We start from the raw sequence: 23,066 nt of genomic DNA on the forward strand, positions 1-23,066 counted from the left end.
AGCCCGCCTACGTGTCGATCCCAGTGAGACAGAGCTGGGGCTGCTGTGCACGCGTGAGATCCCCTGGCTTCTGCACGTCCGAGTCATGAGCCGTGAGATTGATGGCATCTGTCTTCATTATCACGAACGCCCCACGGGGTGGCTGTGTTAATTATCCTCTAGGCATCCCAGTTGCATTTTCCTTTCATTGTACTTTGTTTCCTGCATGTCTCAAGCCTCCCGAGGGGGGCTCCATGGCAGTGTTCAACTGGGCGGTTCCCAGTGAAGTGCGCGGTGAGACCTTAGAGGGCCCGGCTGCAGAGACCCCGTGGACGTCCTCAGCCTGGGCCGGGGGCTGCTCCCAGGGGTCCTCTGGCTGCTGCCGTGACGTCTGTGGAGTCTTCCCCTGTCAGAGCATCCGGCTGCCCTGGGCCCTCATCGTGCACTGATCTGCTCACATCATCAAGGTCTCTGAAGATGAGAGGCTGGAGGTGCCGAGAGCCACCCGCTCTGAGCGGGGCCGGGCTGAGGGGGCGGTCCAGGGGCAGCTGCCCCTCTAGCGGCGTCTCTTACTCTTCACTCCGAGGAGCGCAGCCCGAGTGTTTAAGCGGCTTCCGCCCTCTCCGTTTGCGCCGGCAGAGGCTGGTCTTGGCGGTCTGGGGCGGGGGTTAGTGAGGGGTGTCTCCCGCGCTGCCTGTCTGCGCCCGCCTTCGCGCTCTCTCGCCGCCTCCTGGTCCGCTGCCCGCGGGAGCCTCAGCGGCGCGGCCGGAGCCGGCGAGGTTGCCTGCTGGCTCCCGCCCCGCGCTCTGACCTCGGGGTCAGGGCGGCTGCCTGAGGCTGTGGCAGAGGCCCGCCCCTGCCCCGCCCGGGAGGTGACTGGCGCCTCTCCTCCGCTCGCCCCAGGCTTCGGTCGGCTTTTCCCAGATCCAAGGCACGCGGCTCCCAGCGGTTGCCGGGACACATCTGTCGTCGGCCCCTCTCTCACTCGCCTCTCTGCTCAGCGTGTCTCAGGAGCGGCCGGGCAAGCGCTGCGGACTGTTCTGGAGTCCCTCGTTTAGCGGGGGCACCACGGTGGGCGGAGGGCGCCCTGCGGACCCCAGGAGGTGGGGGCGCGGGGCCCAGGGCCAAGGCGGGAGAGGGGAGGGCCGGGCGGTGGGGTGGAAGCCGGGCGCGCGGGCCCCCGGAGGGCCCTGGGCGGCGGGGGTGAGGCGCGCAGGGCTAGGCAGGGGTGTGGAGCCTGCAGTTGGGTTGACCCGAGTCACCCCGTGGGAGGGAAGTTGGAAGCGCAGAACTTTGAGGTCACAGCCAGCCTAGAGGCTGGTAGAGGCCGGCCCGGGAGGCCGGGGCCCGCACGCGGATCGGCTCGGGGGGGGGCCGTGCCCGCTCTGCAGAATCGGCGGAGGACAAAGCCCCCCTGAAGGTCCGGAGTGTGGTCCACACGGGTCGGAGCTGGGGCGGCACCTCGGTGCCTCTCCGCTGACCCTCCGTGTGTGCCCGTGGCCTCTGTGTCGGGGCCGTTGGGTGGGGGGCAGGCCCGAGTGGAAATTCGGCGTCCCCTGCACAGGGCGGTGTGGAGGGGCGCGGGAGGGCGTGGCGGCGCGCGGCCCGCAGGCGTGGAGGGTGGAGGGTGGAGGGTGGAGGGTGGAGGGTGGAGGGTGGAGGGTGGAGGGTGGAGGGTGGAGGGTGGGTCCCGCCCTTCTGCTCGCATTTACCCCCCACCCCCCGCTGGCCTCCATCTGTGGCGGTGAGAGAGTGGCTCTCGAGCGTGGCCCTTGGGGGGGGGATGTGAAAGGATGGGGGCGGTGCGCTCCCCGAGCCCACGCTCCCGGGCGGCAGGAGATCCCCCGACCCCTCTCACCTTGATGGGTGTCCCAGCTTCTCCAGGGTCACCGGTGAAACACGCCCATTGCGAACACAAAGGCTTCTAGTTGTGACGGACTGAAAGTTCACGTAGGACGAGGAAGCTCCTTTCTTTTGGGAAATTTAACCTCAGGGGCCGGGCGGAGTTCAGACAGACGCTCAGCCAGGAGCTCTGGGTGGGCCCGTCCTGAGCACCCACCTCCCAGTATGACAACCAGAAATGTCTCCAGGTGTTGCCAGATGGGGGGCGGTGTGTGTGGGGGGACCGAATGTCCTGATGGAGCGCCGCCGGCAGGGCTCGCTGCCCTCTGGCCGTGGAGTTGCGTGGCTCTCTCTCTCTCCTGGCCATCGCTCTCCCTGAGCTCGCCTGTCGTGCCCCCAGCACAGAGCTGGCTGTGGCTTTTCCCGCTTGGGTTCTTCCAGGAAAGCCATCTGTTGCTGCTGTGGCCCTGGCTGGTGGTGGCCGAGTGTCCCTCTGCCGCATGTCCTCTCTCCACTGCCGTCCCGGGTGTTGCGGAGGCATGGGCGCAGAGGCCGGCCTGAGTGCTGTTGTGTCTCCTCGGAGAGCCTCTTGTATGCAGCGGCTTCGGGCTTCGTGCCTCTGTGTAGGCGGATTCAAGCACCAGAGGGATCCCTGGCCGGGCAGCCCTGGGGAGGAAACATGGCCTCTGTTGGGGAGCCATTGGGTGTGGACACAGGGACGAGGTGAGGCTCCGTGTGCTTTTCCTGGCGGGCAACTTACCTTTGACAAGGCTGCTCAGCTGAGCGGAACTTGGCTGCTGCAGAGAAGGGGGAAGAAACCCGGACCCCTTGTTGCTGAAGAGCAGGGAGCCCAGGGCTCTGCTTGTGGCCGGATGGCAGGTCAGACAGGTGGGTGGGTTGGCTGACCTTTGACAGGAGGGTGGGAGCATCCCATGACCTGAAGAGGATCCTTGTCTCAGGCTCTTGAAATTGTACTTGTGGAAGAGGCTGTCGTGGCCTCAGGAAGCTGGGAGCCATGGCGGGTGGGAGGCAGGGGTCCGTGATGGCTGGAACCCCTCGTTAGAGCTCTCAGCCCTGGGGGTCCCTTGTGGACCTCGAGCCTGGGCCCCTGGCTGTGAGGCAGTGACATGGGAGGGTGCAGTACGGTCCTGCAAGTCTGTCTCCTCAGCTCGAAAAGCCCCTGATGCACGTTCTGAGTTGCCGTGGAGGTTCAGGGAAGGGACACTGTGGCATGGTAGTTGTCGGAAATCTGGCGGATAGAAATAGCACCCAGGGTATGACGGGTCAGCACGGAGTAGTGAGTAAAACTTTCTGGAGCCAGAGCCCGGGCGGGGGGATTCCGTCTCCTTCCGGCGAGGGGTCCCGTCTCTCTCTGCGCCTCGAATGAAGGTCTCCCAGCACCCTCCTCAGCGTCCTTCCAATGCGGAGCGTGGCAGCCCGCGTGGAGGCCTGCAGCCTGTCGCGGGACCCTCTGCAGACCCCCTGTCCCACAGGGCCTGGCCCCGTGTTCCTGGAGTGGGGGGCTGCTCCCTTGAGGTATCTCCCCAACCTGGGCTTTCAGACTTGGGGGCCCCTCAGACCAGGTGCCAGACGGGCCGGGTGGGCAGCTGCTGAGTAACCGCTGTGTTCTGCTTCCAGAGCCTTCCCCAGCCGTCCCCCAGCAAAGCCCTGCACAGCTGCGAGGGAAAGGAGCCCGGGGGCCTCAGGCTCAGCGAGGGGGACGTCATGGTCTTGCAGCACCGGGTGGACGAGCGCTGGTACCACGGCCTCCTGCCCGCCAGCCACGTCCAGGGTGTGCGGCCCCTGCCCCAGGCCCCGCCCCAGGGCAAAGCACTCTATGATTTCGAGGTGAAGGACGGAGACCAGGACAAGGACTGTCTGACCTTCGGCAAGGTAAGGTGGGTTCCAGCGCCGCCCTTCCGCCGCAGCCCCCGCAGGGAGCCTGGGCGTAGCGCGGGGCCCTCCCTGTGCCTCCCCGCGGGGAGAGCAGTGGTTTCTCCTTCTGAGGGTCTGCGGGGTGGAAGGAGAGGGCACCCAGCCCCCCAGGCGTCTGCAGGTATCGGGAGCGGGGCCCTCGTTACCTGAGTCACTGTGTCCAGGGCTTATGGGCCCTGGGAGGGGGCTTGCTGGGGAGACTGTGGCAGAGACCCCTGCGGGTCCTGGAAGTGGGAGCCGGGCCCAGAGGCCAGCCCGTCACACCCTCTTGGAGAGCACAGGAGGGGGATGCGTGTGCCTGGGCCACTTGAGGTGGCCAGTGAGGCCACGGGACCCACTTAGTGACAAACCAGTAGTGTTTCCCGTGCGCTCGTCCCAGGGTGCGGGTGAGATGTGGAGGGGCCTGGTTTCTGTCCTGCCGGCCTCGGGGGTGCAGTGTGGAGAGGACAGAGGTGGCGGCCTCAGGCCTCGTGAATGTGCCTCCTTCCTGGCTTCCTCACCTGCTCCCACCCCAGGGCTGGGAGGGCAGGGGCACCTGGAACTCTGGAACACCCGCTTCTCCCCGATGGCAGTAATGAGTTACCTCATCGATTGATTAATTACCTTCATGACTGCCCGCCAGGGTCCCTGGGGAGAGGTGGGAGCCTGTCTTCCCAATGTTGAAGCTGTTGTAGGAAGGGAGACCCCTTCCAGGGCCCAAGAGTGGGCTCCTGTCTAACACTCGGAAATGAACCGTCCGAGGAGACGCACGTGCTGATGGAGCAGGAGACTTCACGGGGAAGGGGCGCCCGGGAGGAGGGCAGCAGGTGAGGGACCCAGGAGGACTGCCCCGCCACGGCTTGCGGTCTCAGGTTCCTTGGTGATTGGGTTTGTTCCCGGGTTGTCTTTGGCCGGTCATCTTTCTCGGCCCGTATTTGGTCTGCGTCAGGGCCCTTCCTGGTGGCACACACATCTCTCAGCCAAGATGGATTCCAGTGTGAGGGTTTCTGGGAGGTTGGCAGAGCTTATTCTGGGCTGGCGGCGCCTCCCTCCTTCGATCCCTCCCAGATCCTTCCAGCCGGTGGTAGCGTGTTAGTTCCGAGTTCCTGTCATGATCTCCTGTTGTGAGAGAACTCACGCAAGTGGTTATTACTGTTCCTGGCCAGCACGGTGGCTTTGGTCGGCGGCTCCCTAGCAGAGCACAGCGCTAAGAGGCTGCGTCGCTCGCCCGAGGCTGGCACGGGCCTGGCCCTCCTCCATCCTCGTGTCCTGTGTCTCTGTCAGTCTCTTTCCACACGCAGTTGTCAACACAGAACTGGGTTCCAGCTCAGATCCTGACCTTGGAGTGCACGTCCAGCTCCCTGTGATTGTGTCCTCTGCTCAGAGCAGAGCTTGGCTGTGGTGCCAAGCCGTCCACAGGGCTGTGAGCACCGTGCGCTCCATTTTGAGCACAGTTGGCCTGTTCTGCGCAGGCTGTCGCAGCTGCTATTTATGTCTCGTTCCATTGTTCAGCCTGACGAGGAATCATCTGTTTTCATTCAGGGTTTCAACTCTTCCCTCTTCCTTCCATCAAGGCGTTCTGATGCTAATTCCAGTTGTCACCTGGCCCTGCAGGTTCCCTGGATGCAGGGTCAGGCCTCCCCCTCCCTCGCTCCCTCTCCTCCTGAGTGAGGCTGGAACGCAGCCTGCAGAGTGCGAGGCCAGGCGGACAGAGCCCCTCGTGCTCGCCCCTCTGCCCAGCCCACCCTGAGGGAGACCCTGGTCTCTCGTGCTCTGTGCCGTCACTCAAGATCGAGAGCAGGGACCCAGCCACCCCTCAGGGTCGATCGAGGCCTTGTAAGGAGACAGACCCGTTAGGGGCTGACAGGGACAGGGACAGACACAGGGCCCTGCTCACAGCCTTGGTGGCGGGAGGCTCACCCAGTGGACACATGCAGGGCCGGAGCAGCCAGCGTCTCCTGGTGAAGGCCTCCCGCTCCGTGCGCAAGCCTCTGCTGGGACTCTCAAGTCCAGGGCAAAGACCAGAGCCCACTGGACAGGGGACGGAGGGGCACCTGCCTGCTCATCCCACTGGGAGCTGTGCTGTATCCGGGGAGCCTGACTTCGGGTGGGAGAGGCAGGAATGGCAAGTCCAGGGGACTGTTCCTGAGAGCGACGGTCTGTGCGAGTCACCCAGGAGGTGTGCGGGATATCTGGTCAGGAGGTGGTCAGTGTTTGGTATTTCAAAAGAAACGTTAAAGCCACCCTTGTGGGAGAAGTGAGAACTCGGGATGGCTCCCTGAGACTCGTCCTGTGGTGGGCGCTGCTGCCACTTTGCGTCCCGGGGCGGGGATGGGGGTGGGCAGGTCCCGGTGCCCTGGGCTGTGCGGGCAGCGCTGTCGAGGTGGGCGGTCCTCAGGGCTCCCCGGGACCTGACCTTTGAGCCCATTTTGGGGAGCAGAGGTGTGGGAGCTGCTGGGCCACGCATCCCTCGGGCTGCTCTTCCAGGGCTAGCTTTCTGTCTGTGGATTAACCTGCGGGGCTGGAGGCCCCGGGGTGTGATTCCGGTGAAGACCGTGCTTTGACCCCCCACTGTGTTCACACACGTGTTTCGCCAGCGCCCGCCCCCCGCCTTAGGTTAGGGCGCAGCCCCCTCACCTTAGGTTAGGGCGCAGCCCCCGCACCTTAGGTTAGGGCGCAGCCCCCCCGCCCCCGCCTTAGGTTAGGGCTCAGCCCTGTTGCCCGAGCACCTCTTCTTTCTCATCTCTCCCCTCGAGACGCCTCCAGCCTCCGCATCCCCACACGGCAGCTGAGGGATTCCCTCCACCTGCCTGGAATGCTGGTTCTCACAGCTTCCGTTTCGTCACCTGAAGTGACCACATGGTCCGGGCCAGCGTGGTTTTGCCTCCCGGGAATGTTTTGTTGTTTGGATATGTTCCCTTCTGGACTCAGCAAGGGAAGCAGCGGTGTCTAAAGTCCACAGATGGTGCTAACTTACCTTTAAAAAACTTCACTGTGATGGGATTGATGAGGTTTAAAGAGGCTTGAAGCATGTGCATCAAAGCAAGATCTTTACCTCGCTGTCAGCTTTTGAGCAGTCCTGTTAAAATTGCACTAATTCAAGTCATTCTAAAACCAAAGTCTTCGTTTAACTGAAGAAGAGAATGAATAATTACTTCTTGTAAAGCAGCTATAAAAAGCACAATTTATAACTTCTTAGCAGTCCCACTCCAAAAACCTGGGCATGTGCGGATAAAAAGACAAAGGAGACAGTGCAGTGTCCCTGCTCTGTCAGCCGGTGGCTCCCAGCTGTCCCCCGAGGCCCGCGTGCGCAGTGCCTTCCACGTGACGGGGAGGGGCTGCGGTCAGGGGCTGCGGGGTGCAGGGACCTTGCACTTGGGATCCCCTGTGTGGCCTCAGCTCTGTGGCCTTAGGAGCCCATGTGTGTCTCATCTCAGAGCTATCTGCGCCTGCCCTGCAGCAGAGACTGGAGACCGGCCATCACTACGCCGGCTCCTCGGAGAGGACACAGGCCCCGTGGGCACGCGACAGCCCCCGGCTCGTCCTCGTCTCACACCCTCCCACCCGCCCAGCCCTGCACGGCCGGAGAGGTGCTTTGAGTTGGCAAAGGCCTTTTAAAACACCACCAGCTGTCCTGACTTGGGCAGACTTCCCTCCTGCTGGTGTCACCACAAGACCCTTCCACGTGATCCTCTTAACACCTCTGAGTGTTTAATCGTCCGTCCCTGACGTGGGGATTCTCTCCTTTGTGAATGAACCTAGCATTAATCCCAAACTATGTTCCTCTGATTGGAGGACAGACGTAGGTGGTTAGAAATCAAATATATTTGAGGTTTGGACTCGAGTGACACGGGTTCAGATTGTGACACTTTCACTCTTACACGGTGATTTGGGGACATCAACTTCACCTCTGAGTCTCTTTTTTGACGATAAAATGGAGTTGATAGGATTCAATGAACAAAGGCATTTAGGGAACCAACCTCAAATTAGGCACTCAACCATTTCTGGCTTCCACCCTCGCTGGCTTCCTGCTCTGTCAGACGCGCGTCACTTTTTGTGTTGGCCTGGGACGCTCATGGCGGGGGAGATGGGCCTCCTGCACAAACCCCCGCTGCCTGGAGCTGAGACTCTGCGGACGGGCGCCTGTACCTGTATTGTCCCAGTGGCTGCATCTTGGAGAGGGTTGCCCAGCGGTGTGGAACCCCTGAGCCCTTCTTTCAAGGCCGCCGTGCCCATCGTGGGCAGCCCAGACCCACTGCATGTCCTCTGTCCTGAGGGGCAGTTGGGATGCTCTCCGGGCTGGAAGGCTCGGGGACCTAGTGACCAAAGCGGGTGAGCCTGAGGGAGCAGGCAGTGCTGCATTCTGCTAGGGCTGGGCAGCTCCGGGACCCGCCCTACAGCTGGGCAGCAGCCTGCGGGCTCCTCCATGGAGGCGGCTTTCCTAAGGGGACCAACCCCCCAGAGGCTCAGAGCAGGTTGGGCTCTGAAGACTGTCCCTTCTCTGGGTGTCAGGCGGGGTTGGAGGTGCCCTCCCAGCCCCCAGCAGCGTCTGGAGCTAAGCTGCGGTGCACAAGCCAGGAAAGAGGGCACAGCCCAGCAGCCGGTCCCTTCAGAGCCTCCCCTGGGACCCTGGAGCCATTGGGGAGGGGGGGGGTCTTGTGCTGTGTCTGTAGCAGAAGGTGCAGGGAGTTTGTGAGCTCTTTCCTTTGGGATTTTCCCTTTTCTCTGGGACCAGAGTGACCGGCACTCTGTCTGCGGCTGACAGTGAGGGACTGTCAGGGATGGGGCAGCGCGAGGTGGCTGCGGCCGTGGCCCGGCTGAGCGGGCGTCCGCGCTGAGCGGACAGGCCGCGTGGCCACGCTTCAGAAGGGCCATCCTGGTGTCTGCCCCTCGGTGCCTCTTGGAAACCACTTGGTTGCAGTAAGAGGAGCGGAGGTACAGGGAGGCCCCCGGGAGGGCGGGCAGCCGGCCCGTGTCCAGGTCCCGTGCGTGTGATCTGCCCCACGGCGCGTTTAGGAAACTGTCAGGCCCCAGAGGCTGCTTCACTCGGAGCTGCTGCGGGAACTCTCCAGGTACTTCGGGCCGGGCCTTCGGAGTGTGAGATGCACCTTTGACGTGGTGTTGAGGACCGTGCACTCCGCCAGCCACGCTCTGCGGACTTCTGGGGGGAAAGAGACTCCAGCCCCCTGGCAGGTCAGGGAGGGAAAGCCTCAGGCCTCGGCTTCCTAACAGCCCCATCTGTTTGCAGCTCGGCTTTCCCCCTGGTAGGAATCACGTACGAACACCAGGGAGTTCGGTGAGTTAATCAGAAATGCAGTTAAGGCCCCTTTAGGTGGTGCCCGACTCCTTTGCAAGTGCGTTGCCCACTGAGCCTGGGAGGGAAGGCGGTCCACTCCTCCCATAACCACGCTGTGTTCAGGGTCGCACAGGACCACCCCAAGGCCACCCCCTTCCAAGGGGGCTCTGCTGCTGGGCCCTGGCCTTTGGTGTCCCTCAGAGCTTGGAACTGGGGGATGGGGAGGCGGCACAGGGAAGGCCCCCACCTGCGAGAGGAGCGCTTGCAGAGGAGACTGTAGGTGAAGTTGTCGTGCGTCTGAAAGTGAAATGATGTCGTGGGAGCAGCTTTTGTCCAGAAAATCCTTAATGCTGCCAGATTGGCCCAGACCTTGTCTGCCCCGCTGCCATCCCTCGGAGCGTTGTGGTGTCCGGAAGAGGCCCTTTGCTCCTCCGTGCCGGGCAGCGCTGGGGACCCAGGGCACAGGCCAGCCTGCCCACTGTCCGTCCACAGCCTCGCTGGCCCTCAGCCAGGCCCCGTCACGCTCCACGTCTCTGGCTGCTTCCCTCCTGAAACAGGAGAGTTGAGCACGAGGCAGAGACGGCACGGTACGGCGGCAGCAACGCCAACTCCGTGGCCCGGCCTGGAAGGGTGTGCAGACCTGGACGGCGACGGCCCCGCGCAGAGCTCCCCGCTCGTCCGTCCGTGCGGCTCGGGCCCGCCCTGTCGCATGCAGTTAGGGTTTGGGGCGGGCGTGTTTCTCCGCATTCCCAAGAGGCCACAGAGCAGGTGCCTCCCCTGTCCTTGTCCTTGTGAAAGCACCGGGCCCCGGGGTTGTGAAATAGGACTGCACGTCCGAGGCCTGACGGGGATCCAGGCATCGCTCTCCCGGTCACGCGTGGACGGCGGGAGAAGGCGTTGACTGCAGGGCCGCGGCATTTGGTGCTGGCGGCTCTGCGGTGCTGCCCGGCGCTCAGCGCTCCCCCCCCAACCCCGCCCGAGCTTGTGTCCCTGGTGAGAGCTGGGTTAGCGGCAGAGCGGAGGGCGGGAACCCCTCCTCCGCGACCTCGGGAAGTTAGTCACTTGCTGGTGTTCTGGGTGTGGCTGCCCGCTGCACAGCCCGGCCTCCCCCAAGCTGCGTGAGCTGGAGAGGAGCGTCCGGTCCTGCTGCGTCCTCGGGTCCTGGCCCGGATTTGCGTCTGCTCATGTCGCGGCCTCGCCGGAGCAGTTTGACGTGACTGGGTTCGGGAGCCACGTGCTGCACTTGCCTGCGAGTGGGTGCTGAGCTTCCCGTGGCGAGGGGTGCTTTCCTCCTGGTGCCGGACACCTAGGCGATGCCCGGGGGATGCTGCTGAGCAGGGGGAGGCCTAGCTCGGCCCCTCGTGGCCCTCGGGTGACGACAAGCTCCCCGGCCTAAGAGGCGGGGCTCCTTTGGGGGCAGCTGTCCCTTACTTGGAGCTGTGTCTGCTTCTCCGTCACCGGAACCTCCTGGGTGGCCCGCAGGGAGCTGGGATCCTCAGTGCAGTGGTGACGGCGCGGCCCCTCCTGGCCTCCTCAGCCGCATGCTTGGTGCCCACTTCTCTGGTGTGCTGGGCTTCACACTCTTCACCTCGTGTCGGCTTCCTCAGGATGTGACGTCCCTTTAGAGGTGCATCAGGGCCACAGGCAGGATTCAGGGCGTGCCATGGCTTGTCCACACCGGAAATACTGTGACCTTAAAACAAGCTTTTTATCTAAGTATAGTGTAATGGACCGACAAGTGTATTAATCAAAATTATGCAGCTTGGTGGTTGGAAAGAATATGTCCTATAATCACTACCCAGTAGGGAAATGGTGGGGTGCCAGCACCCCAGCTTCCCTCGGTGTCTTCTAACACCGTAGATGAGCATGTCTGTCTTGAACTTCCAATAAACAGATGGTGCAGAACCTACTCACGTGTCCAACTTTGTTTCCTCTCGACGTTACGTGTGTGAACTGCACCTATATTTTGTGAGTGCTATGGTCTGTTCACGTTCATCAGTCTGAGGTACTTTTAGCTATTTTTTAAATAGACTTCGTTTGTAGAGCAGTTTGGGGTTCATGCCTGAATTGAGCAGAAGGTACAAGGTTTCCCGATACTCGTGCCCCCCCGCACATGCACAGCCGCCCTGTTATCCACACCCGCCCCCCAGATGGGACATTTGTTACAACTGATGAACCCACATTGACACTTTGCATTCCCCAAAGCACATAGTTTACCTTACTGTTCACCCTTGGGGTTACGTATCCTGTGGGTTTGGGCAAATGTGTAATGACACGTATGCACGTGTGTAGTATACAGAGCAGTTTCACCGCCCTAAAATCCTTTGTGCTCCACCTGTTCCGCCCTCCCTCCCCCCAACTCCTGGCAGCCACTGTTCCTTTTACTGTCTCCACAGTTTTGCCTTTTCCAGAATGTCATATAGTTGGAATCGCACAATCTATATAGCCTTTTCAGACTGGCTTCTTTCACTTAGTCATATGCATTTAAGGTTCCTCCCTGGCTTTTCATGGCTTGATAGCTCATTTCTTTTTAGCACCGAATAATATTCCATTGTCTGATAGACCACAGTTTATCTACCCGTTAACCTACTAAAGGACATCTCGTTGCTTCCAAATTTAGTTGCTATGAACATCCATGTGCAGGTTTTTTGTGTGGATGTAAGTTTTTAACTCCATCGGGTAAATGCCAAGGAGGGTGATTGATGGATTGTATGGTAAGAGTGTGTTTAGTTTTGTAAGAAACCACCGAACTGTCTTCCATGGCTGCGCTATTCTGCATTCCCACCAGCGGTGATGAGGGTTCCTGTTGCTTCACATCCTCACCAGCGTTTGGTGTTGTCATTGTTCTGCGTTTTGACCGTCCTAATAGAATGTAGTGTTATCTCACTGTTGTTTTAATTTGCATCTCCCTGATGACATACGATGTGGAGCATCATTTCATGTGCTTATTGCCATCCGTATGTCTTCTTTAGTGAGGTGTATGTTAAGGTATTTGGCCCATTTTTAAATCGAATTGTTTGTTTTCTTATTGTTGAGTTTTACGAGGTCTTTGTATATTTTGAATAATAGTCCTTTATCAGATGTGTCTTTTGCAGATATTTTCACGAGTCTGTGGCTTGTCCTTTTATTCTCTCGACAGCATCTTCCACAGAGCAGAAATTTTTAATTTTAATGAAGTCCAGCTTATCAATTCTTTCTTTCATGGACCAGTCTTTGATGTTGTATCCAAAAGTCATCACCAAACCCAAGGTCATCTAGATTTTCTCCTGTGCTATCTTCTAAGAGTTGTATAGTTTTGCATTTTACATTTAGATCTGTGATTCCTGTTGACGTAACTTTTGTGAAGGGTGTAAGGTGTGTCTAGATTCATTTCTTTTTACAGGTGGGTGTCCAGTTGTTCTGGCACCATTTGTTGACGAGACTGTCTTTGCTCCATTGTCGTGCTTTTCCTCCTTCGTCAGAGATCAGTTGACTACGTTTATGTGGGTCTATTTCTGGCTCTCTATTATGTTCCATTGATCTGTTTTTATATCCTATCACCAATCCCACACTGTCCTCAGTACTATAGCTTTATAGTAAGTCTTGAAGTCGGATAGCGTCAGTCTCTATTCTTTTCTGTCAGTGTTGAGTTGGCTATTCTGGGTCTTTTGCGTCTCCATATAAAGTTTAGAATCAGTTTGTCAACATCCACGAAAAAGCTTGCTGAGATTTTTATCGGGATTGCATTGAATCCAGAAGTTGAGAGGAACTTCGTGACAGTATCGGGTCTCGCTACCCATGTACGTAGGACATCTCTCCACTGGGTTCGTCTTTGACGTTCTTCACCAGAGTTTTGTAATATTCCTCATGTAGCTCTTGTACTTATTTTGTTAGATGTATACCTAAGTGTTTCATTTTTTTTACATGCTAATGTAAACAATATTATATTTTTTAATGTCAAATTCCACTTGTTCATTGCTAGTACGTAGAAAATATTTAACTTTGATGTATCAATCTTATATTCTGAAGCCTTGCTATAGTTGCTCATTGGTTGTAGTTTTTTGTTGATTCTTTCAGATTTTCTACATAGACAATCATGTAATCTGCAAACAAGACAGTTCTGTTTCTTCTTCCCAATCTGTATACCTTTCGTTTTCCTTTGTTGTTCTAATTGCGTTTGCCAGGACTTTGACTATGACATTGAAAGGCTGTGGTTAGAGGGGACATCCTTGCTTGTTCCTGATCTTAGGAAAAGCTTCACGTTTCTCACCATTAAGTATGATGTTTAGCTGAAGGGTTTTGTGAACGTTCTTTTCAAGTGGAGGAAGCGTCACTCTGTTTCTAGCTTACTGAGAGGTTTTTTTTTTTAATCATGAATTGTTTGATTTTGTCAGATGCTTTCTCTGCATCTATTAATGTGAGGATGTGATTTTTCTTCTTTAGCCTGTTGATGGTGATGGATTACAGTAATTGATTTTTGAATGTTAAACCAGCCTTGCATATCTGGGATAAATCCTAGTTGGTCATGCTATATAGTTCTTTTTATACTTTGTTGGATTCAACTTGCTAATATTTTATTGAGGATTTTTGCAGCTATGTTCGTGGGAGACATTTTAGTTTTCTTTGCCTACTGTGTCTTTGTCTAGTTTGTATTAGTATAATTCTGGCCTCACAGAATGAGATAGAAAGTAGCCCTCCGGCTTCTGTCTTCTGAAAGAAATTGTTAGAGAATTTGGCGTAATTTCTTCTTTAAATGTTGGTAAATTCAGAACCCATCTGGGTCTGGTGCTTTCTGTTTTGGAAGTTTATTAATTATTGATTCAATTTCTTTAACAGATACAGGCCTACTCAGATTGTCTGTTTCTTGTGAGAGTTTTTGGCAGATTGCGTCTTTAAAGAAATTGGTCCATTTTGTTTATTAAATTTGTGGGCATAGAATTGTTCATAATATTTCTTTATTATCCTTTTAATGCCCATGAGATCTGTGGTAATGTGTCCTCTTTCATTACTAATATTAGTAATTTGTGTCGCGTCTCTTTTTTCTTGTTATCCTGGTTAGAAGCTAATTGAGTTTATTGATCTTTTGAAAAGCAGCTCTTTGTTGATTATTTTCTGTTGATTTCATGTTTTCAACTTCATTGATTTCTGCTCTAATTTTTTATTTCTTCTTTTCTTCCGCTTACTTTGGATTTAACTTGCTCTTCTCTTTTAGCTTCCTGTGGTGGAAACTTGCTTTATTGATTTTAGATCTTTCTTCTTTCCTGATATATGCATTCAGTGTTATAAATTTACCTTTAAGTACTGCTTTCACTGCAGCCCATAAATTTTGACAAATTGTATTTTTATTTTCATTTGTTTGAAAACATTTTAAGATTTCTGTTGATGTTTCTTCTTTGAACCAAATGTTATTAGAATTGTGTTAATTCCAAGTATTTTGGAATTTTCCAATTATCTTTCTGATATTGATTTCTAGTTTAATTCCGTTGTGGTCTGAGAGCAGACATTGTATGGTTTCTGTTCTTTTAGCATTGTTAAGGTGTGTTTTATGGCCCGAAATGTGGTCTATCTTGGTGAATGTTTCATGTGACCTCAAAGAAAATGTGTATTTTGCCATTGCTGGATGAAGTAGTCTATAGATGTCAGTTATATCCAGTTGATTGATGGTGGTGTTGAGTTCAGCTTGGTCCTTACTGATTTTCTGCTGCTGGTCATTCATTTCTGATAGTGGGCATTGAAGTCTCCAGTCTGTAACAGTGGATTCACCTGTTTCTCCTTGTAGCGCTATCGGTTTTTTGCTTCTCGTGTTTTGACACTCTGTTGTTAGGTGCATGCATGTTAAGGATTGTTACCTTCCTGGAGAATTGACACCTTTATCATTATGTAATGCCCCTTTTTATCCCTGATAACTTTCCTTGCTTTGAAGTTTGCTTTTCCTGAAATTAGTATAGCTACTCCTGCTTTCTTTTGATTAGTGTTAGCGTGGTATATCTTTCCTTATATATATATCTTTATATTTAAAATGGGTTTCCGGTACATAACATACAGTAGGGTCTTGTTTTTTTGATCCACCCTGACCATCTCTGTCTTTCAATTTGTACGTTTAGACTATTGCTATTCAAAGTGATTATCGATATTGTTGAATTAATATTTACCACATTTGTTTTCTTTGATTTTTGTTCCTGTTTTTGGTTTCCATCCTTTTTTTGCCTTTTGCAGTTTTAACTAAGCAATTTAAATGATTTCATTTTCTCTCCTGTCTTAGCATATCGGTTGTACCTTTAAAAAATTTTTTTGTGTGGTTGCCCTAGAGATTGCAATATGCATTTACAACTAATCCAGGTCCACATTCAGATAAACTACTGTTTCACAGGTAGTGCAGTTACCTTATAATCACAAAATAATCCTAATTCCTTCCTCCTGTCCTTTTTGTCGTTGCTGTTATTCATTTAACTTATATATGAACATATATTGTATATATTTTATATATGATACATATATATGGTATGTACATAAGCATATGTAATTAGATACATTGTTGCTATTATTATTTTGAACAAACTGTTTTTTAAATTTTTCCTTTACTTATTCCTTCTCCAACCTTCTTTGTTTATGTAGAATCAAGGTTTTGACCTATGTAACTTTTCTTCTCTCTAAAGAACTTCTTTTAACATTTCTTGCAAGGCAGGTCTCCTGGCAACAAATTCCCTCAATTTTTGTTTGTCTCAGAAAGTCTTTATTTCTTTCTCACTATTGAAGTTTATTTTTCAGGGTAGAGAATTCTCATCATTATTGTGTCAAATATTTCTTTTGTTCCTTTTTTTTCTTCTTCTCCTTTCTATATTCCTGTTATGTGTATATTACACCTCTTGTAGTTATCCTGCAGGTTTTGGATATTCTGTTCCGTTTTGGGTTTTTGTTTATTTGCTTTTTCAGTCTTTGTTCTCTTTGCTTTGCGGTTTTGGAAGTTTCTGTTGAGACATCCTTAAACTCGGAGATTCTTTCTTCAGCTGTTAAATCTACTAATAAGCTTATAAAAGGAATTCTTGATTTCTGGTACAGTGTTTTGATCTCCAGCATTTCTCCTTGGTCCTTTCTTGGACTTACCATCTCTCAGCTTGCATTGCCTACCTGTTCTTGCATGCTGTCTGCTTAAGTGTGTTAGAGCCCTTAGCATAGTTGTTTTAAATTCCCTGCTCGATGATCCGACACTCCTGCCGTATCTGAGTCTGGTTCTGATGCTTGCTCTGTCTCTTCAGACTGGTTTTTGCCTTTTAGGATATCTAGTAATTTTTTTTTCCTTTTTGATATTTGGACATAAAATGTACCAGGTAAAAGGTACTGCTGTAAATAGGCCTTTAGTGACGTGGAGGGGAAATGTTCTGTAGCCTCTCATCCTGTTATTAGAGCCCCGTCGTGTAAGGAGTTGTACCTACAGGCTGTGAGCTCTACCTGTGCATCTCCACTTTGCCCTCCTCCTTAGGGAGGACAGGCTGGCTGGAGTGGGCTGCAGTTGGTTACGGTACTGGTCGATGTACCATACTTTATCTAACCAACCCTCTCTGGCTGTGCAGTTGTCTCTAGTTTTTCTCTGTTGAAGGAACGCTGTAATGAACATACTCGGAGCTGAATCTTGCATCTGTGATCTTCTTGAAAGAGTCTCTAGAAGTGTTTTTGTCAGATTAGGGATATGCAGCTTCTTGTGTTTGATAGGACTTGCCACACCACCGCCATAAATGTATATCCCCACCAGAAATGATAAAGTGCTTGTAGCCATCATGCTGAACACGCTGAGCGGGCTTGTGGTCATCCCTGCTAATCTGATAAGACACCAAAGACCAACGAAGGGAGAAGGAATTTTCCTGTCTAAAATTGTACTTTTTTGGAATATTAGTCAGGTGTCACGTTTTTAAATGTATTTAACAGCAGTTTGCTTTTCTTCCTTTTTTGTGAGTTGCCTGATTTTTGCCCCTGGCCTGTTTTTCTTTTAAAGTATGTGTCTCTCTTTACTGCTGTGTCTCTTACGTCCTTACGTAGCAAGGATATTAGGTCTTAGTCTCCAGTTTGTCCTGCAGGTATTTTTCTAGATTATTTCCTTTTTTTTTTCTTGCTGTTCTTAACGTAGAGAATTGCATTTTTCTGTAACCAAATCTTTGTTATTTACTTCTTAAGACCATTCCCCACCTCAAGATTAAACATCTATTCACATTTTCTTCTAGGTTATTCAGGGTTTTTTTCTAACATTTAAATCTTTAATACTTAGGGAATTAATTTCGGCGTATACAGTGAATTAGAGAATTAACTTTGTTTTTTTAATGATTAGCCAATTTTAATCACATTTTCTAACTGGTTATTGCTGGTAGATGGGAAACCCAATGATTTTCATGTATTTATTTATTTAAAAATTGTCAGCCTTTCTCAAATTCTTACTTATTCTAATTTTTAACTAGTACTCTGTTTTTCTAGGTAGAAAATCATATGATTTTTCTTCCCAATATTTATACTTTCTAGTTTTTTCCTTTTATTTCTATGGCTCTAATATCTAGACCAGTCTCAAATAACTGTGTAGATATTATGGTATTTTATTTTTTACCAAAATTAATCTGGTATTTTTTCTTTTTAATAATTTTACAAAATTAAATGTCTTCTTTTATTTTGCTCTTGCAAAAGCTCTGGCTTGTAGGAAGCCTTCAGTTACCTTTTCCTTTGCACCGTTGGCGAGGTCTTGGGGGCCACCCTTCGGCTGAGTCTGAGTGGAGTTTATTATGGGTACAGGGCTCTCCTGGTCATGAACTCTATGTGAGATAAGCAAGGTGCCCTCTCTGCTCATCCCTTCTCAAGCCAGTCGGCCACTTCGGCCCTAATGCTTATCAGGAAAGCCCACCGCCTTGATGGCCGAGCACTGACTACAAGGAAACCCTTGTTGGTGTCACCCGGCCATGGAGAACCAGCCACCCCGAAACGTGGGAAAGCCTGAGATTCCCTCAGTGTCTGTTGCGTTTTCTGGACTGTATCAGTTGGGAAAAGAAATATTTTGAAGTCACACAGCCCTTGTTATTTGGTACTTGTTTAAGCTGGGAAATTGGGGTTAGGACCTGGAGAAGGAGGGGTGCGGTTGCCGCTGCGCTGTCCCCTAAACCCCTAGGAGAGGGGAGGTTTGCAAGGGAGCATGGGCACCTGCCAGTACAGACTCCTGGTCTTGCCTTTCCCGCCCCATGTCCTCTGGGAGGCACGTCCAGCACCCATCACCTCGTCCCACCTCGCCCCAGATAAACTCCCCAAACTGTGCGGCCCCTCCGTTCATGGGGAAGCAGCTTCTCCGGTGATGTCAGGAAGTCCGTCAGGACGCTCCAGATGGAGCGTCCCTCTGATCCCAGGGGCCCACACCCCACATCGCTGCTTCACACGAAGGGGTCGAAGGCCCCTTGGTAAGGCAGGCGGTGCTTTCAGACCCAGCCGGGCCCACAAGGCTGCTCTGGCTGTCAGCTCCTGAGCGCCAGGCAGGCCTCCGGTGTCCACGCAGGCCCCGGGAGACAAAGGCAGGCGGTTTGGATGTGGAGGGCGGTTGGGCAGACGGCCTGTGGACAGTCCCACTGCACCCCGTGTGGCACCAGCGCGGCCCCCCAACGCTTGCTGCTGCCTGGTCGTCCCCTCGCTCCTCGTCCTGTCCCCCGCCCTTGTCATCTGTCCCTGCGGCTCGTGGCGCCTCCGTGGGCACCGGGCGAGTCCTCCCCCACCGCACGCCTGTGTCCCTGCTTCACGCCCCTCCTTCCTCCTGCGTCTGCCCACCTTCTGCCTCTGTCCTTGCTACTGCGTGGCACGACAAGGATTTAACAGGGTTATTCAGAGCTTCCACGACTCTAAATAAATGGAGTTGGATTGGGTCATCTTTTGTGCTTTGGTGGAGGCAGGAACATAGAAAGTTTTATACTTAGTTGAATTTATATTTGTTGAAAACCATTTTATTTATAAGCAGATATTAGGAACATGAATTTTAAAGTGCTCACTAGATTGTAAATTGCCACACACTTCCACTGGAGGCTCTTTGCTGCTAAAATCAATATGGGAGAGGAAGAGAGATCCTGGGTGAAGACGTGGGAGGGACGGTTTTCACGCCGATCTCAGAATGAGTCATCGCGTAGAGTTTTTCCTTAGCTGCAGTGACACTAACCGGTCTCTTGGTTCTGTTTTTGTATCCGTTTTGTGCGTGTCCCTGTGCTTTGCCTACACGGGGTGATTCCAGGATGAAGTCCTGACTGTAATCAGAAGAGTGGACGACAACTGGGCGGAGGGAATGCTGGGAGACAAGATCGGGATCTTCCCCCTGCTGTACGTGGAGGTGAGGCCGAGCTCCCACACTCACCCCTCCTGCACAGGGAGGTGAGGCCAGGCTCCCACACTCACCCCTCCTGCACAGGGAGGTGAGGCCAGGCTCCCACACTCACCCCCTCCTGCACAGGGAGGTGAGGCCGTGCTCCCACAACAGCACAGGGAGGAGGGCAGACCCATCCCTCCTGCATGTGGAGGTGAGGCCGTGCTCCCACACTCACCCCTCCTGCACAGGGAGGTGAGGCCAGGCTCCCAGACCCACCCCTCCTGCACGTGGAGGTGAGGCCGTGCTCCCACACTCACCCCTCCTGCACAGGGAGGTGAGGCCAGGCTCCCAGACCCACCCCTCCTGCATGTGGAGGTGAGGCCGAGCTCCCACACTCACCCCTCCTGCACAGGGAGGTGAGGCCCCGCTCCCAGGCTCACCCCTCCTGTACGTGGAGGTGAGGCCAGGCTCCCAGGCTCACCCCTCCTGCACGTGGAGGTGAGGCCAGGCTCCCAGACCCACCCCTCCTGCACGTGGAGGTGAGGCCAGGCTCCCAGGCTCACCCCTCCTGCACAGGGAGGTGAGGCCAGGCTCCCAGGCTCACCCCTCCTGCACGTGGAGGTGAGGCCAGGCTCCCAGGCTCACCCCTCCTGCACGTGGAGGTGAGGCCAGGCTCCCAGACCCACCCCTCCTGCACGTGGAGGTGAGGCCAGGCTCCCAGGCTCACCCCTCCTGCACGTGGAGGTGAGGCCCTGCTCCCAGGCTCACCCCTCTTGCACGTGGAGGTGAGGCCAGGCTCCCAGGCTCACCCCTCCTGCACGTGGAGGTGAGGCCAGGCTCCCAGACCCACCCCTCCTGCACGTGGAGGTGAGGCCAGGCTCCCAGGCTCACCCCTCCTGCACAGGGAGGTGAGGCCAGGCTCCCAGGCTCACCCCTCCTGCACGTGGAGGTGAGGCCAGGCTCCCAGGCTCACCCCTCCTGCACGTGGAGGTGAGGCCAGGCTCCCAGGCTCACCCCTCCTGCACGTGGAGGTGAGGCCAGGCTCCCAGACCCACCCCTCCTGCACAGGGAGGTGAGGCCAGGCTCCCAGGCTCACCCCTCCTGCACGTGGAGGTGAGGCCCTGCTCCCCGGCTCACCCCTCTTGCACGTGGAGGTGAGGCCAGGCTCCCAGATCCACCCCTCCTGCACGTGGAGGTGAGGCCCCGCTCCAAGGCTCACCCCTCCTGTACGTGGAGGTGAGGCCAGGCTCCCAGGCTCACGCCTCCTGCACGTGGAGGTGAGGCCAGGCTCCCAGACCCACCCCTCCTGCACGTGGAGGTGAGGCCAGGCTCCCAGGCTCACCCCTCCTGCACGTGGAGGTGAGGCCCAGGCTCCCAGACTCACCCCTCCTGCACGTGGAGGTGAGGCCAGGCTCCCAGGCTCACCCCTCCTGCACGTGGAGGTGAGGCCCAGGCTCCCAGACTCACCCCTCCTGCACGTGGAGGTGAGGCCAGGCTCCCAGGCTCACCCCTCCTGCACGTGGAGGTGAGGCCAGGCTCCCAGACCCAACCCTCCTGCACGTGGAGGTGAGGCCAGGCTCCCAGGCTCACCCCTCCTGCACAGGGAGGTGAGGCCAGGCTCCCAGGCTCACCCCTCCTGCACAGGGAGGTGAGGCCAGGCTCCCAGGCTCACCCCTCCTGCACGTGGAGGTGAGGCCAGGCTCCCAGATCTACCCCTCCTGCACGTGGAGGTGAGGCCAGGCTCCCAGACCCACCCCTCCTGCACGTGGAGGTGAGGCCAGGCTCCCAGGCTCACCCCTCCTGCACGTGGAGGTGAGGCCAGGCTCCCAGGCTCACCCCTCCTGCACGTGGAGGTGAGGCCAGGCTCCCAGACCCACCCCTCCTGCACAGGGAGGTGAGGCCCCGCTATCAGGCTCACCCCTCCTGTACATGGAGGTGAGGCCAGGCTCCCAGGCTCACCCCTCCTGCACGTGGAGGTGAGGCCTGGCTCCCAGGCTCACCCCTCCTGCACGTGGAGGTGAGGCCAGGCTCCCAGGCTCACCCCTCCTGCACAGGGAGGTGAGGCCAGGCTCCCAGGCTCACCCCTCCTGCACGTGGAGGTGAGGCCAGGCTCCCAGATCTACCCCTCCTGCACGTGGAGGTGAGGCCAGGCTCCCAGACCACCCCTCCTGCACGTGGAGGTGAGGCCAGGCTCCCAGGCTCACCCCTCCTGCACGTGGAGGTGAGGCCAGGGTCCCAGGCTCACCCCTCCTGCACGTGGAGGTGAGGCCAGGCTCCCAGACCCACCCCTCCTGCACAGGGAGGTGAGGCCCCGCTCTCAGGCTCACCCCTCCTGTACATGGAGGTGAGGCCAGGCTCCCAGGCTCACCCCTCCTGCACGTGGAGGTGAGGCCTGGCTCCCAGGCTCACCCCTCCTGCACGTGGAGGTGAGGCCAGGCTCCCAGGCTCACCCCTCCTGCACGTGGAGGTGAGGCCAGGCTCCCAGACCCAACCCTCCTGCACGTGGAGGTGAGGCCAGGCTCCCAGGCTCACCCCTCCTGCACAGGGAGGTGAGGCCAGGCTCCCAGGCTCACCCCTCCTGCACGTGGAGGTGAGGCCAGGCTCCCAGACTCACCCCTCCTGCACGTGGAGGTGAGGCCAGGCTCCCAGACCCACGCCCTCTATTGCCCTTTGTTGTTTGCTTTACCAGACCAGAGATGACCTCTCCTCAGGGAAGAAGGTTACCCCAGTAATCGGAGTTCAGATGGGGACAACTTGTGCGTTTTATTCAACCTTGAGGCTGTGAGAAGTGCCTCCGCCTCTTGGGAGTGGTCCGTCCCAGCCCATCATCTTGCCACGTGGGCAATGAGGCAGGGCTCCCTACTTCTCACGGGAAACCTGGGCCCGGCCCCATTTCTTCGAGACCCTCCAGGTTCTGCTGGGCTTGCCCCCAGAACCCCGGGGAGAAGAGCTCACCACAGGAAGCAGCTTCCCCGGGGACACTGCCAACCACTGAAGGGAACAGTGAGGCTCCCTGGACTTGGGGTTTGGGGCGGCTCGTCAGCTCCAGCCCTGGAGTGGAGCGTGCCCGGGCTCGTTTGAGGCTGGTTGGCTTCCTGCCTCTTTTCTGTGACCAAGATGCTCTGGGTTTCCAGTGAGTAAGTTACGGGCGGTGGCCAAGCGAGGAGCGTTCAGAGCCTTTGATCTTTCAGCCCCTGGTCGCTGTGGGCTGTGTGTGTGTTTGCTGTTTGTCAGCACACGTCCGCACGCGCACGTCCCCAGGCTAACCCCACGCTGCGCCTGTGTGCACTGCATCACCCCCAGGGGTCCTTCCAGCCAGTGCTCATGGGGCGTGGGCCCCGAACCCTCCTGAGGAGTCCTCATCTGGCCTCTCGCACCCCTTGTGTGCAGGGCCGCCCCCGACTCCGCAGGGGCCCAGAGCCGGTCCGATCCCAGGCTGACGGCTCTCAGCTGGGCCCTACTCCCTCCCCGCAGCGTCCTCGCTCAGAGCCTGTGCTGCCCCAGCCCAGGGCGGGCCACACACGATGCAGGGGACATGGCCAGCTTTGCCCCTGCTGAGCCCTGTGGGCCAGTGGATTCCGGTACCTGCCAGATGAAGGCCGCTGGCTGGGGTGGGTGGCGCTGATTAGCCCCTGCTTTCCAGCCTCATCTCCGGCCCTTTCCTCCCCTTCCCCTGCATGTCCGGAACCCGCGGTTCTTATGTGTACTCTGAAGCAGCAGCTCCCCGGGTGACTCTCAGACCCT

The 23,066-nt window shown here is 55.6% G+C and overlaps 1 protein-coding gene across 1 annotated transcript in view; it reads left to right on the forward strand.

Annotated features, from left to right (window-relative positions):
• SH3RF3 (SH3 domain containing ring finger 3) overlaps positions 1-23,066 on the forward strand; it is a 213,866-nt gene that overhangs the window by 103,225 nt on the left and 87,575 nt on the right. Inside the window, exons 5-6 of the mRNA XM_032652281.1 lie at positions 3,460-3,714; positions 19,251-19,346. Of these exons, the coding sequence (XP_032508172.1) occupies positions 3,460-3,714; positions 19,251-19,346 (351 nt within the window). The remainder of the gene's footprint in view (positions 1-3,459; positions 3,715-19,250; positions 19,347-23,066) is intronic.

The sequence above is a fragment of the Phocoena sinus genome, chromosome 13, assembly GCF_008692025.1.
Source record: "Phocoena sinus isolate mPhoSin1 chromosome 13, mPhoSin1.pri, whole genome shotgun sequence".
NCBI lineage: Eukaryota > Metazoa > Chordata > Mammalia > Artiodactyla > Phocoenidae > Phocoena > Phocoena sinus.